Source organism: Phlebotomus papatasi, chromosome 2, assembly GCF_024763615.1.
Source record: "Phlebotomus papatasi isolate M1 chromosome 2, Ppap_2.1, whole genome shotgun sequence".
Lineage (NCBI taxonomy): Eukaryota > Metazoa > Arthropoda > Insecta > Diptera > Psychodidae > Phlebotomus > Phlebotomus papatasi.
This window is the reverse complement of record NC_077223.1, coordinates 48,228,322-48,244,375: the sequence shown is the minus strand read 5'-3', so window position 1 is coordinate 48,244,375 and position 16,054 is coordinate 48,228,322. Positions and strand designations below refer to the sequence as shown.

General features: G+C 34.6%; 2 protein-coding genes across 7 annotated transcripts in view; one reads left to right on the top strand and one right to left on the bottom strand.

The window, feature by feature from the left end:
• Positions 1 to 5,283: 5,283 nt before the first annotated feature.
• On the top strand, positions 5,284 to 6,151 carry LOC129801415 (general odorant-binding protein 67-like). Its single transcript, XM_055846399.1, has 3 exons — positions 5,284 to 5,397; positions 5,458 to 5,857; positions 5,927 to 6,151. The coding sequence occupies exons 1-3, from the start codon at positions 5,299 to 5,301 to the stop codon at positions 5,980 to 5,982; spliced, it is 555 nt and encodes a 184-aa protein (XP_055702374.1). The 5' UTR covers positions 5,284 to 5,298; the 3' UTR covers positions 5,983 to 6,151.
• LOC129801414 (NAD(+) hydrolase sarm1) overlaps positions 6,147 to 16,054 on the bottom strand; it is a 61,303-nt gene continuing 51,395 nt past the window's right edge. For all 6 annotated transcript variants that reach the window (XM_055846393.1, XM_055846394.1, XM_055846395.1 and 3 more), the window contains 4 exons: positions 11,928 to 13,612; positions 8,996 to 9,105; positions 8,584 to 8,930; positions 6,147 to 8,125 (listed from right to left, as the gene is read on the bottom strand). In XM_055846393.1, the coding sequence (XP_055702368.1) occupies positions 7,942 to 8,125; positions 8,584 to 8,930; positions 8,996 to 9,105; positions 11,928 to 13,612 (2,326 nt within the window). In that variant the 3' untranslated portion in view covers positions 6,147 to 7,941. The remainder of the gene's footprint in view (positions 8,126 to 8,583; positions 8,931 to 8,995; positions 9,106 to 11,927; positions 13,613 to 16,054) is intronic.

Below are 16,054 nucleotides of genomic sequence, written 5' to 3'. Positions count from 1 at the left end.
CCAAATAATTACTATTACCATACGATAACTATAACGTCATACTGACACATTTTTGCCACTTGGGTTGTAGTCCAGTCTAGGACGTTTCCAAAATGGTGCAATTGTGCGCTGTGGTTAAAACAGAATTGGAGATATGAGGGGTCAAAATTCACAAAATTCAAAAAATCATATCACCGGTTCTATGTGACCGATTTTGATGAATGAGGGCTTATACGAAAGGTCTCACCAAATGCTACAACTTTTTACAATATTTGAACTTCGTGGGACCAACACCAGGGGCGCCACAGTCGAAAAACCAATTTTAATATCACATAACCTCAATTATCTCCACTGTCGCTGAACCGATTTTGATGATTACTTCGACATAATTGTAGAGGACATTTGTCTCTACATTTCCTCCATACATCATTTTCCGCTCAGACTACGCTATCACTCCGATCTTGCCGTTTAAGTGTGAAAAAATTGATTTTTCCCATAATAACGTTTTGAAACCACTCAGATGCCAATTTGACTGCCTCTACTCCACCAAGACACTTAAAATAGGGTTTTAAATGGAAAGTCCCACAAAATACAACAATTCTTTGATATAGTTGAAGTTCAACAAATGACTACTTGGGGCACTCTGGATGAAAAAACGAGTTAAGAAACAGAAAACCTCGCTTATCTTGGCTTCTGAGTAATCGATGAGATCATGTTCTATGGGAAAATTATAGAGAACATTCTGCTCTACATTTCACCCATATATCACTTTTCTGTCAGTTCATCCAAATCCTTGATATTTTGGTTTAAATACAAAATTTGTATAATTTCACGAATTTTACTCAAGATAACTGAATGGCGTCTCCCAACTTCAGCTCTAAATCGAATTTGCATGCACTCCGAGTTAGCTCACGTTAAGAATCTCACCTACATAAGCCGGTTAGGATTATCTGTCCCTTTTTCATTAAAGCGAAAAATATTGTTCATTGGTATTGTCAGAAAAATTACCTAAATTTTTGGGCTATTTTTGTTCCTATCGTTCATAAAAGCACAAAATACACCGAATCAGACTCTGTTGGACTTTCCAATTCCAAGGTTAGATGTAAGACTTATGATTGATTATGTTTCTCAGTTTAATTTTTATTGTTGATTTTCAGTCCGTAAAAAGTGTCTCGTCGTTAAAGGGTTAAAATATATTACACATTTTTCCCACTAAAAAAAATCATGAAATTTATAGCAGGAACAAGTTAATTTATTGAATGGAACCTTTGAATTGGGGTTCTTTTGCAATAGGACCTTTTCTCCTGTTTTTAAAATGGAATTGAGCATTATAATGTAAATTATAGCTTCACAGTTCCTTTGTTAAGCTAAAATATAACATGGTGAGGTCTAGTTTTATTTAAAAATAAGACAAAAATACTTATTTCAAAGGTACCTTAATACAGAGGTACCCCACTCCCCCTGAAGAGTTTAGCAAGTGAAAATAATAAATAAATAGACATTGTATATATTTTGTATGTTTAATAAATTCATTGATTCATTTAATTCATTAAATATTTCAATAGACTTTTACAATAAAAAGGTAAACATCTTTTCATCTCGTTTATACACGTGTATTTTTGTTTCAAAGACATGAATTTCATAATTTTAAGTTTCACGAAAATAAGAAATATTTAATTAAAATTTTGTATCAGTTTTGAGTACTATGTGAAGCACCATTGTTGATGAATTAAGAAAGAAACTTTGTCCTAAAATAATAAAACCTTTCCATTACAATCGTCACGTTTGTTGTTGAAATATTTGAGAAATTGAAATGCATTTTAGAAATAATTTTGCCCGAAATTTTGTATCATTTGTCTCTCAAGACGTTTCGCAGTATTTTTTTTAGAGAACCATTTTATATATTAAAAAACAAATCACAAATAGAGAAGAGTAGGGGCATATTTATAAGTTTTGAATGAAATTTTGATATTTGTACAAAAAAGTGGTAAAACGTGATAAAGTGAATCAAAGTTTTGTAAATCCTGTGAGTTACCCTGCTATCACATTCGTTCAATAAAATTTAATTTGATTTTCGCAATGTATGTAAAATTAATAAGAAAATCACATTAATATAAATAACTTTTTCACAAGTCTCTTTTTATCAATAAACAGATCAAATTATATATATTAAGTTATTTGAAGATACAAATCACACAGTTGCATGTTCATCAGCGACAATTAATGTGAACATAAAAATTTTAATGTGTAAATGTCATAATACCGGTACAGTAATAAAAAACTTACGGAGAACGAAAAAAGCATCCTCATTATGGTAAGGTGCTCTTAGAATAAGATAATTTCTGAGAAAGAAAATTACCCTATTTAGAACCTGAACTTACCAAAATGGGTTAAGTTTAAAACCACTAGAGGAAAGTACTCTCCCTTCGAACGTTCATGCCTTCGAATAATGTGAATTTCTTTTACTTTTCCTAATAGATTTCCACTATAATTGTCACATAATTATCAATTAATTGATAAATGAGCTAACTAATATTTAATAAAAATGTTTAAGTCTCTGGGAAGAGTTAAAGAAAATTCACATTATTCGAAGGTATAAAAACGTTCGAAGAGAGGGTACTTTCCCATATATAAAATATTTTTAAAACCTTTAAGCACAAAAATATAATCTAACATGACTTTTTGTTTTTTTTTTAATAATTTTAATATTTATTTGTTTATAGTGTTATCAATATGGGTTAGGAATCCCCCACCGCTGTAATAATATCACACTGGCGAATAGACTACCCCTGGAATAAAGACACTCATTTGTTGTGGTATATATAATATAGTGGTTTTCCTTTATAATACCTTTACGTATATGCCAAATACTTTTTAATTCGAACAGTTTACCTCAGAATTCAATAAAAGAAGTTCTGCATGTGAATTTGGGATGATTTAGGTTTAGGGTAATACATTAAAATTCTCGAAACTAACTTCAAGATTAAAAATGTATCCTAAACTCTGACTGTGCCATCCTCGAAAGCTCTCAGGGTCCAAGAGGTGTTTTTCATATATCATCCGTTTATAGAAGAGGTTGCGATTCTTGATTCCCAACTAGCCCTAAGGTGATTGGCCTAGCCAAGTACACTCACGACATGCTACCTTAATCTGAACCGTGGAATCGTACATTCCGCAAGCATTGAGACCCCTGTTATTTAAAGGCATATGCATCGATCTCCAAAAATAAAGACTTAACACTAAATCTACCAAGACCGGTTAAATTGACCAGGTTAATAACTTTTTAAAATATTTAGCAGATATTTAAAACGGTACAATGTCTCTATCAAACTTTATGGATTTCTTAAAATATGGATGTCCTATATTTTTCAGTGCATTTAAAATTTTTCCTCTTTTCCAAGAAAAATTTGTTGAGTATCCTACCAACCGTGGTCTGTCATTTGACCGAGCGCGATAGGAAAAATCATCATGAACGGTCGACAGGTTTAATGTTAATAGTATAATAATTATACTTTAACCAATATACGTGGAATTTTCACCCTAAAACGAGTATATGAGACCATGAGAAACCCAAAGGGGTGGAGGAATTTAAGCTCAGAGACGGATTAGTTAGAAACTGATGTAAATGTATATCTAATTATTATTTGATTATAATTACGTTAAGCCGTCTCTCTTATGTTAAGTTTAAGTCATAAGTGTGTCTAAGGTATTAGGGGAAAAGTATTTAGAATTATTCACTACCCTTTTATCTTTTATCATAAAATTATTCTTCAGGATTCTTTTTTGGTATATCAGTTTATGAAGAACATTTTTCACAATTTAGAAAATTTTCAAAATTCTGATGAAAACACAAATTTTTAATTCGTCTTACGGCAGAAGCAAAATTAATCAAGAACTGAAAGTTTATACATAGGATAAATTAAGCTAATTCAAAACCTGCTCCAAATGGAAATTTTTCGCTACTCCAAACGGTTTTGATATTACAATTGTACAACAAAATTTAAAAAAAAAAAAACAATCAAAAAAGGTTTAAGAAATCCGCGTATTCAGCATTAGAATTAAAAACTAATGTAAGCCCAAATGGGGCTTATATTAAATGTTTTAAATAACATTAAAAGTTTAGGGTAAATTAAGCTAATTCAAAATCTGCTCCAAATGGAAATATTTCGCTACTCCAAATGGAAACGTCACTGTTTTCGTGATAAATTCAGTACTAAATTACTATATTTATATATTTTCTACACCTCAGTTTCATTATTTAGTAAATTTTGCTCCAATTAAAGCGAAAATCCATTCATATTCAGAAATTATGATTTTTTGGAGAGATTTTCTTATTGTTTTAGATGGGAAAGGAGAAAACACCAAGAATAAAAGCAAATCTTACATTCAAACGCAACTCAACAGGGTTTTGGAAGCCTTTCGTCGTGGTTTCATTTACACTGTTTGTCTCCAATTAGAAACTTTCCCTTGTCTCCATTTGGATTAATATGTTTCCAATAGAAGCATTTTGCACTCGTGTATTTTTCTTGTATTTAAGAAGTTTTCAAATTATATCTAAAGAATTTTCAATAAATAGCAACATTCTAGAAGTGTTAAGGAGCAAATTTATGTAATTCTCTTCAGAAAGAATATGAATTAATGTGTTGAATCTTCTGTCAAAATTAAAGAGTCTGGAAATGGTTTTGAATTAGGACATTTACCCTACTTAAAGTAGAACTAAGTAAAAAAAAATAAAATTAATTCTCCGGCTATTGAATAAGAGCATTGTGAGATGTCGCGTGATATCATTCTAAACTCAATAAATGAAAAAGTACCAACTAACCTTTTCCATTTTTAAAATCTAAAAAAAATACTTTGTAAGAGATACATCAGATAATGTACTACTTGATCTTGATATTTCCATATACTATTATATTTATTCGATATAGGGGCATTTGCAATAGAAAGTTTCTAACTTTTATAAATTTATCATATACTATTCTTATTAAAAATAAGTCTTAACCCAAAAATTAATGTACAAAATAAAATAAGGAAATGCGTTTAAGAAATTATGAATAGTATACTTCAAAAAAGTATATTAATTTCTCGTTAATAAGTGGCCAAGAGCTTTCTATTGTGAATTAAAAACTTGTTATTACATGAGTCAATTGATGACACTTTTTCAAACGTATTGTTACAGAACAAAGGGGTAATTTGACCATTAAAATTGAGAAAAACTATGGCAAAAATTAGTTCAATGTCGTTGCGGTATAAAAATGATACAAGATCATACCCCAAAGGTTCAGTTTAAATTGTGTTTTAGATCGAAAATCACTGAAAATGGTTGAGAAGTGGCTCCATAAATGTCTAATTCTGTTCATTTTTGCAAGAGTGATCCTCGGTATGGATATCGATTGCTCAAAACAACCGGATAATATTGTAAGTATAATCTATGCGTGTTTTTCTGAATATTTAATAGTAACGTGGTTTTCTTACTAGAATCCAGATTTTTGCTGTGGAACTCCTATTTTCTTTGATGATGATTTAGTGTTCCAATGTGAAAATTCTCTTGGATTAAATGACACAATGTATATTGATTTAGCGGGTGATGCCTGTGTCTCTGAGTGTTTGTTTAACAAGACAAGTATCAATGCAAATGGACACATCAATAAGGATATACTTCAGGCGAAATTAATGGAGAAAATAAGGAATAACTGGTGGAGAGATATGCTTCCAGAATTTATAGATTACTGCATCGATTCCTCTGAACATCAAAAGCAGGAATTACCAAGAGAAAATTCCACGTTGAAAAGGCAATGTCGTCCAAACTCTCTCCTTGTAATTGATTGCATTTATTTGAAATTATTCGGGAATTGTCCAGAAGAAATATGGAGAGACAGTAAGATATTTTTGGCGGGAAAATGTGCTGACTAATTTAAAATTCATACAATTTTTCCCTCTTTTTCAGCTAAACGGTGCCAAAATCTTCGGAATTATGTTATCCACTGCACAAACCAAAATTAGAATGTCGACTATTTCGAAACCACATTCACAAAAGCCGCAAAGTTCTCAACTTTCTCAAGCTAAGCGACATACTCTCAAAGCTTTTGTATTAACCAAGACATAAACTATTCAGCAAAATGAGCAAAATAGTTTGGTTTAAAATTTGAAAATCAATAAATTCGTTGTTTGCAAAATCTCTCATCTTCTTTTATTTACGAAAAAAACACAATAAATTCTACATAAAATATCTCTCAAGTGATTTTATCTAGCACTGTAACTGTGTTATCACACTTGCACATTAAAATTTTAATATAATTCACATTAATTGTCACTGGTGAGAGTCCAAATGTGTAATTTGTGTGTTTGAATCATTTTATATATTTAAAATTTGATCTATTTGTTGATAAAAAGGTAGACTTGGCCCGCAAAATTTGATATAAATTGATTTATAGCATTAATGCGAAAAATTAATGCGATTTTCTCATTAATTTTTTATTAATGCGATTTTCTCATTAATTTTTTAATGTGAAAAATATTTATGCTTTAGGTAAATTTAAACTTATTTTTGCAGGCCAAGTCCACTTCTTTGTCAATAAATAGAAAAACCCCAAATATTAAGTGACTCAAAGACACAAATAACATATTTAGATGCTCACAAGGGACAATTAATGTGAATCACATTAAAATTTTAATGTGAAAGTGTGATAACGCCGTAATACTATTTAGCATAGTTGATTGGGAAATACAAGTGTTGATAAAATAAGAGAATTTTTAGAGATATAATTCTTAAGGCTATGCGTCCTGCTGCTGGTAAATGTTAAGTTGGTTAAATAAGGATTGATACTACATATAAAAGAACCTCCTTTTGTATGAGGCTGAGAAAAAAAATTAAAATAACGTGCAAAAGTGAGTCATTTATGCGCTCCTTCTTCTGAAAAAAAATTGGTGTGTAATGAAAATCTCTCTAACAAGGATAATTAAGCTGTTCACATCGAGTAATCACAAATCATCATTTACAGGTACGTCACATACATTTTCTCTTTGACTTCATGATGAACCCCCCAAAAACACCCTCGACGGTAGCCCCTCATTTGTGCGTATTGCGTTGACGAAAGGCAGGGAATGGCTCTTGAGGTCCATTTAAGTTTAGTGTGTCTCCATCGAAGAGCTTTATGTCGATGGCATGTGTCTTAATACTGTCAATTTCTCTCGCGGGAAACTCATGATTGCCGTGTAGACATTAAGAAAAGGGGTATATAGAACTATACTCCTCCAAGTCCAAACTTATTTTTTGATTAGGCTCTTCATGCGTCGCCCCAGGCGGTTTATGAACGTCCGTTTGGAACCCTGCTGATCCGACGAAATGGACCCCTGTCGACTGGAGGACGTAGATGATTTGTCCTCCTCAGAATTGTAGGCTGTATCATCATTGCTCCTCAAAGCATTGTCCACGACAATTGTTTCGTTCACGCAAAATTTCTCCGCCGGCGAGGCTGTTCGCTGACCAGAATCAATCGTTGGACTCTCTGGTGCATCTTGCAGGAGACTCTCCAAACTTCTGCTACAATTAACATCCTCTACTTCGGTCTCTTCCTTTCTTTCTGACTTTTCATCCAAAAGATCCTCCAAACTTCGAGATTTCCTGTTACTGCGGTCCGTCTCTGGTCCTCTAGGTCTCCTCTGTGCCGTATCCACCACTTCTGATGCTGCCCTCTCAGCCACATCTTGGGCACCACTACCGTCCTCGCAACCTGCCATGTCCAGCAGTCCGTCAAGACTCTGACTTCGCGAACTAATGGCTGGTGGCAGAGGTGGTCTGCGGCTCAGGGCGCTTGGACCCCGTGGGGCCACTTGAGGACGTCGTTGGGGTGTTGCAGGGCGGCCAATTCGGCTCGCTGGATGTCCTGTAATGAGTTGTCGACCTGGACTAGGAGAGCCGCGTAGACGATGTCGTGCTGATGAGGCTGGGGGGCCATCTAGTCAGTCCGAAACTCGCCCATTATCACCGCCCTTGCTAGAGTCATTGCTATGCATTCTCTGGTAAATTGGCGGATTCTGACGTGTTGTTGATGCTGTGCTAGGTGTACTAGGTGTTCCATCTCCACGGAGAGGACCTCTAATAGAATACCCATCGGCTTTCATGTTCAATTCACCTCGCATGAACCTAAAACCATGAAAAAAAATTACAGTAATATTGCCAATTGAAAGTACATACAACTCTAGCCTAGAGTTGTCCTAGAGTTACGGCGTTATCACACTTGTGAGCGTCCAAATATGTTATTTGTGTCTTTGAGTCACTTAATATTTGGGATTTTTCTATTTATTGATAAAGAAGTGGACTTGGCCTGCAAAAATAAGTTTAAATTTACCTAAAACAAAATATTCTTCACATTAAAAAATTAAAGAGAAAATTGCATTAATTTTTCGCATTAATGCTATAAATCAATTTATATCAAATTTTGCGGGCCAAGTCTACCTTTTTATCAACAAATAGATCAAATTTTGAATATAAAATGATTCAAACACACAAATTACACATTTGGACTCTCACGAGTGACAATTAATGTGAATCATATTAAAATTTTAATGTGCAAGTGTGATAACACAGAGTCAATAAGTCACCTCTCTAATTTGTCCACGCAAGCATCCTGATAATCATGAATCCAACGTACTCCATTAAAGTGACACACACTCCTCATGTCTTCTGGCAATTGCTCAGGTTCTGGCCATGAGAAATTATCAATGATGGGAATAATGTTACAGTTGGAATTGAGAGCAGCCACAATTTCCCGATGCACCCAGTCTTTGCAGTCAAAATCCTCAATACATCGCTCGAGGGCACGTGGTGTCAGAACGAGGATAAAGTGTTTCGCCTGACGAATACTCTGCAAGAGATTATTATCAAACTTTCCAGCCTCCAGTCGCTCCACGTCGATAAACACGGAAAAACCACGGAGTTGAAGATGAACCTGAAAAAGGATACTTATTGAGAGAAATTGAACAACGTAGATTTATGCAACATCGAGGACCCTACCTTGAGCAAACTAGCAAGTTGAGATCCATTGTTGCGACGATAACTGACAAAGACATCAAGGGTTTTGTCCAAATTCTCTTCAGAAGACAAACACATTGATGATTCCATGCCTGAAATGTTGAATAACAATATCATTAATTTTAATCGTTATAAAAAGCCCAGTGATAAGCCTAGATCAGCTTATAGAGGTGCGATTCCTTCATTGCAAATTTGAATTGTGGAAAACCTGAACGATATTTACATTTACATAAATAGTCCAAATTTCGTTTAATAATCTTAAAGTGTATGTAGCGTATTATCGTTATTAATAAGGAAAATTGGATGAGAAATGCATAAAAATGTCTAAAAAAAAACTTTAAAGTCGATTTTCTCGGAAACTACGAGAGATAGAGGCTTCAAACTTTACATACATTTAGAGCCTCTTTCAGGCTTGATATGCGCAAAATTTCACTTCAAACTAAGGAAAATTGGAAAAAAATGCATAAAATTGTCTAAAAAAAAAACTTTAAAATCGATTTTCTCATAAACTATGAGAGATCAAGGCCTCCAACTTGACATCACACTAGAGTTTCGTTTAGGCTTAAGAAGTGCAAAATCCGCGAAAAATTTAATGACCTGCGAAAATCTGCGAAAAATTTGGCGGCCCGCGAAAATTCGCGAAAAATTTCCCGACCAGCGAAATATATAGACAGTGTCTACTCAATATATATATATATATATACAGTGGCGACAAGATAAATAGCACAGTTTCGGACACTGTAATATATGCTTTGTTTTTGAAAAATTATGCTTTTAAATGATGAAAATAATAATAATAAATGAACTTTTATATAAATACATTTTAAATATGAAGAAAAAACCTGAAAGTTCTATCAAAAAATTTAGGACGATCAAAAAATTCATGAAATGGCACATATTAAGAGGACAATATAAATAGCACACTCTAAGAAGTGATAGTTTTCGGTTTCCACTGCAATTAACAACTTACGAATTCTATTTGAAAATTAAATTTGGATTAATTACACTGTGCAACACGATTTTGCTAACGGAGATCTCACATGGTACGTTTGATGGAAGTCAAGCTCCCTGATTAAGAATCTGACCTTGGTTTTGCTCCATCACGTCACAATGATTTTTGATTAATACTTTTATATTTTTTTCTGTTTTGCCTTACATTATTCGTTATATCTCAGGTTCTAGTGAACAGAACTTAAGAAGTGTAGGTCTGTTAGAAAGATCATTAGCTGTGCTTCAATTTTGATAATTACAAAAAACTTTGTAAAACCACTCCTTCAGGGTGCAAAATTGGATTTCTCTAAGAATTACCAGAAAAATGATCTTAAAATGAGGTTTTATCCGAAAATATGGAACCCGGAAACATCCGAGATCGATTAACCCTCCAACGGGTAAGACCGCCTCCAGGCGGTCTTTCTATAAATCGCATTTACTGCGATAATATTACTTATTTAAACTTGAAATATGTACAGTATCCTCAGTTATAGTCTTAGTAACTTATTTTCTGAAGCTGAACTTATTTTGACCTTTCGTTTTCTTACAATCTTCAGTTTTGTGTGACAGGTCAGAGAAAAAAACAACAAAATGTCGCTCGCGACATTTTTCGTTTTCAATTGCAAAAAAATTGTTTTAAAGTAATCTAACTGTAGTAAGAATCTTAGTTCCTGAAAGATATGTTCTAGTTTGTATATTTCAATTGATAAGTGTGAAAAAACTAGAAGTAAGAGTTTTAGAAGAAAAAAAGGAAGACCGCCTGTGGGCGGTCTTATCCGTTTAAGGGTAAAATTTTCAAAAATCATCGATTTTTTTTATTTATTTGCTTTGGTTGTTTTTGTAAAATATATTATTATTTTGCAATATATTAAGCATGACAAACAATTCAGATTACACGAAGACTGTCCAGAATGAGTGAAATGGTCGATTTCTGCGAATTAAGCGAAATTGATAAAGAAGCAGACTTCAACAGTGACGATGAGTTCCCTAATTCGTCCTTTAATGCTCCAGATCGTGAAATAAAACCAGAAGATGAGCAATGTATTTCAAAGGACCTTCAAATTATACAAGAAGGTGACGTTTTCATAGCTGATCTGTGACCTATTCGGTAAAAATCAGTCTTATTGAAACACCTTGAGCTTCATTAACGTCTAATTATAAAAATAATAAACGTTTTTTTCCTAAAAATTATCGGTTTTTAGATAATCATACAACATTCATCCATAAAAAACGTTTAAAATTCATTTATTTTACTATTTGTTCACTATTTTTCAATAAAAATATTTCAGTCTTTTTATGCCTTAAACCGATATGACCGCCTGGAGGCGGTCTTTACCTTTTCTCACCTGGCGAGCAAACGGAAAGAGATAATGAAGAATGGATGGTATTTTTGAGTTCAGTGGACCATTAATTACCCTAGACAAAATTATTTAACTACTTTTTTTTTATTAAAAAAACACCGTTAGAGGGTTAAAATTACAATCTTCAACTTGAAATATCTCGAGAAATCATGGAGCAATCTCCAATTTTTTTTTAAATAATTAGTCTACTCAAGTAGTGCTACAACATGAACATAAAATGGTTCAAATGGCATAGGCCATTTTCGAGAAAACCTAGAAAAACTGGTTTTAAACTGGTTTAGAACCGGTTTTTCAAAAAATAATAGCATAGAAAACGTCGTACGCGCAAGTAGATATATTTTAAAAAAAAAAAGTCATGAAGATATCTCTTTCCAAACCTGAGATATTGCGTACTACGGACGGCCGGACCCGAAAATGGCGGCCTACCATTTTCGGCATTAGGGATGTTCAAAACATATACCCTGTGAATTTCAGCTCGATCGGAGTACTTTGAGAAAATCCGAGGATTACAATAGCTGTGATTATGAAGGAATAACACCTAAATGAGTTTTATATTAACTTACCCTTAATATTGTTAAGTATCCTAAGACGATGAATAGAATTTGTGATGCCACATTCACTGATGAGTTGATCATCATTGAGATGTCTGAGGGATTCTTTATCCACTCCAGCGTTCAGCATTGAATAGGTATAAATGCTGTATTCCATCCCGATATTCTGCAAGAAGTTATTAAGATTGGCAGAGTCACGCGACGAATAATCTGCCATCTTTTTGAGATTCTGCATCTCTCGCATGAATCTCTTTCTCTGAATTCCATTGACTATGCCAATATCCTCTCGAAGATTTTCTTCATTGAGTTGCAAAAGCAAATCACCATCAACACGGGATTCATAAAAATTCCTCTCGTAATCGGCAAATCCAATTTGTTTAACCCACTCCCGGACATCCTCAACTGTCCACAGTGGTACTTGCTGGGACAGCTTATGGGGCACTTCCTCCCCGATGAGCCTCAAAGCTTGAGCAGCAAATTTCGAGGCAATAGCATTAGGGCAAGAAGCAACATTTTTCAGTGGTTCAATAGCACCAATATCCCGGAAGATTTCTGTATTGCCCTGCTCTTTCTTAATCCCTGCCTCCATGCAGAAATGGAAAGCAGCCAAATTGCGAGCCTCTTCGCGCTTACTGCTCAGCACAGGCACGAGACGTTGCAGCCAGTGTTTACTCTGACCATGTGCGTGGGCGAGATTTGACTTGGCAAATTCGGAGGGATTGTGCGTGGTAACAAAAGGTTCTACGAGATCCAGTGTACCTGACTTAAGGACCTCAGCTTCGATCTCTTTGTTGGCCACGAGAACAGCAATTGCAAGGCAGGCATAGTACTTGATGTTGTCATCATCATGGAAAGCCAGTGGAAACAGCCACATTGGTACTTTTCTGTTGATCATGGCTTCCTGATTCTCAGCACCACCGTACAGAGATAAATTAGCCAAGGCTCCTGCACAGTGACGCAATGTCTCCACATCATTTTTCCTGCACTCAAACAGCACAGCATCGAGTCCACCAAGTCTAATCACATCTGAACATGTGCCCTCGCTGTGCTTGAACAAATGCTCCAGGATACCTGTACCTACGCGACTATGGTCTGTTTTTGTGTCCTTTGTACACACACATGCCACATTAACCACCTTCTCCAGGCCATTTTCCACCACATGTGAACGATTCTCCGTGGTCAAACATTGCTCCAGGAGACGTGCCGATGAAAATTGAATATCCCTATCGCCTTCCACACAATTCCTCATCAAAAGATCCAATCCACCAGTGGATCTCAATTCATTGCACAACGTATATCCTAGTTCGTGACCATGAGTCGGTACTGCCCATGCTTTTCTTATGATATCGTTAATTTTGTCCAATACTGGTGGGGCCTTCATCATCTGCCCAGGCAACTGTAGGCTCTTCACATACCTATCCAAACAGTTGGTATATTTTGAGATGGCACGTTCAACGTCCTTAGGATTGCTCCCTGAGCACAAACTCTCGAGATCTTCGAATCCACTGAAATCATCATCGAACCCATTTGTTTTGCGTGTCGATGAGGAAATCATTGAGGCACCCGTGCAGATTCCCTTCTTCGTGATGGTAAAATTTGATTGACTCGCAGAGCTCACATGTTTTTCCTGGTTGAAGATCCCCGAAGACGTTACAGTTTGCCGCTGCTGAGCTTGGGAGATAGCTTTCTTTTCGGCGCTAAAAGAATTTAATTAAAAAAAAAATATTATCAAACTCAATCATTTAACAAAAAAAACTGGCGAGCTTAATTAATTAATTAGCCAAGGGGGAGATATTTGGTTGATAATTTGTACATCACTTCCAGGCACTTCCACAATTTGTATGGAAGAAGCCTTCGCACTTCCAAAACTCCGCAACACTCTCGAAAATAATTCAACACTTCCAGCACTTCTTGCACTTCATGCACTTCTCATACTTAGAAATCAGTAATTTATTTAATCTGATGAATAATCTAATTATCAAAAATTTTGAAAAAATCTCAAGAAATTAATTTTTACACATATTTTTAACATTTTTCTTATATTTTGATTTGAGTGAAGCTACTTTTGGAAAATAGAGTATCTAAAAAAACGTAATTTCGTTTGGAATTATTGAAACTGTGCTGAAAAATCTGCAAGAGTCTAAAGCTGTCTACACATTAGACAAATTATTGAAAAAATAGCATTTCAAAGTGACATTGAAAAGAAACTTCAATATTGAAACCAATATTTCAATTATTACCTACACACTGAACAAATTGACTTCAATATTAAAAACACCAGTCTAGTCAGGGATTCACAGATTTTCTGGGATTTTCTTCCGTATTTTGTCAAGAACACCCAAAAATACCCAAGTTGGTCAGAGGATTTCTCCAGCTTCCTCCAGAATCCCAGATCTTCTGGGATTTTCTTGTTCATTATGCCCAAAGCACTTCAGATACATTCTGTGGTCAGAGAATTCCTGGAGCTTCCTCTAGGAAATCCCATATCTTCTGGGATTTTCTTGTATATTATGTCAAAAACACTTCAGATTGGAAACAAAAGCCAAATAGAATTAATAAATTGAATTCTCACAGACTTTCAGGATCATGCTTCGTATCATACCGTAGGAGAGTTTATCATCGCGAGCAAAAGGACTGGATGGCCACAACCACAAGCCTTCGTTCCCTCTGTTGGATTCCAATTCGTATCATAAAATTATACTTATATGAAGTGCTTTGGGCATAATGAACAAGAAAATCCCAGAAGGTCTGGGATTTCTTGGAGGAAGCTCCAGAAATCCTCTGACCATAGAAGGTATTTGAAGTGCTTTGGGCATAATATTCAAGAAAATCTCAGAAGTTCTGAGATTTTCTGGAGGAAGCAGATGATTAGTGTTGACCAAGTTGGGTTCTTGAGGAGATTGAACAAAATATATAACCAAATTCTAAGAATCTGGGATTTTCTGGAGGAAGCAGGAGAGATGTGTCTTGACTTGGATTTTGATCTTGGATGTGTTTTCATTCATGAACAATAAAAATCCAGCAGTTCTGTGATGTTCTGAAGGAAATAATATCAAATCAATTTGATATTTAGAATTTCTTTGAAATTTTATTTCAATGTGACTTTGAAATTTTTTATTGAAATAATTTGGCCTAGTTTGTAGCCATTCAAAATAATGAAATAAAATATTGAATAAAATGTTCTATATTGAAACAAATATTTCAATATTTGCCTACACACTGGACAATTTTCTTCAACATTGAAACATTTGTGTCAATAAATCTTTGCAATGTGGAGGCAATCCTTGTCAATATTTGATATTGAAAAGAAATATTTCAATAAATTATGTCTAATGTATAGCCAGCTTAATAGCTATGTATGTCATTATTTGCGAGCCATTACATGAATTTGAAATTCCTGTGAAAATTAAGGAAAATTATTATTTAGCTTAGTATTTCCTCGGAAAAATTACAACACAAATTAAGCTATAATAAAGGAGAATGCTCAAAACTATATGGGCGCTGGTCCTGGAATCGCCACAAACGAGAGTAGGCGCATTTTGTAGGTATTGATATAAGATTAAAAAATTGCCGGAACCCAGGATGATAAACGCTGGGAGTCCTTGTAAAAAGCGTTTATCCTTTCGAAATATCGCTGTTTTGACAACAAATTGTTCCAGAATGACTAAAGCGATATTGATGAAATTCGGTATAGAGTCAGTATATTACTTAAACTTTTTATTCATGCATACCACCCCCTCCCCCGACCCTCCATTCTTGTAGACCCCATACAATATGAGGCCATTTTATCTTACGACTTCTTTCTGAGAAAAGGTACAATGCTGAAATACGGCATGCGAACAAGGCTTAAAGAAAACTTTTTAACCATACATACCGAACCCTTCTTCCATCTTCCCTTCTGGTAGCCCCTATACAAAATGAGAGCATCTTACCTTATAATTCCTTTCTGAGAGGAGGTAAAAAGCTGAAATTCGACATGGGAACAATGCTTAAGGAAGACTCTTTAACTAGCATACCACCCCAACACCTACCTGTCTGATAGTCCCAATATAGAAAGAATTCCTACGCACAAATTGTTTTTAATCCACTACTGAATTGCATATTAGTACAACTTCTGTAGACAATACATTGAGAAGCAA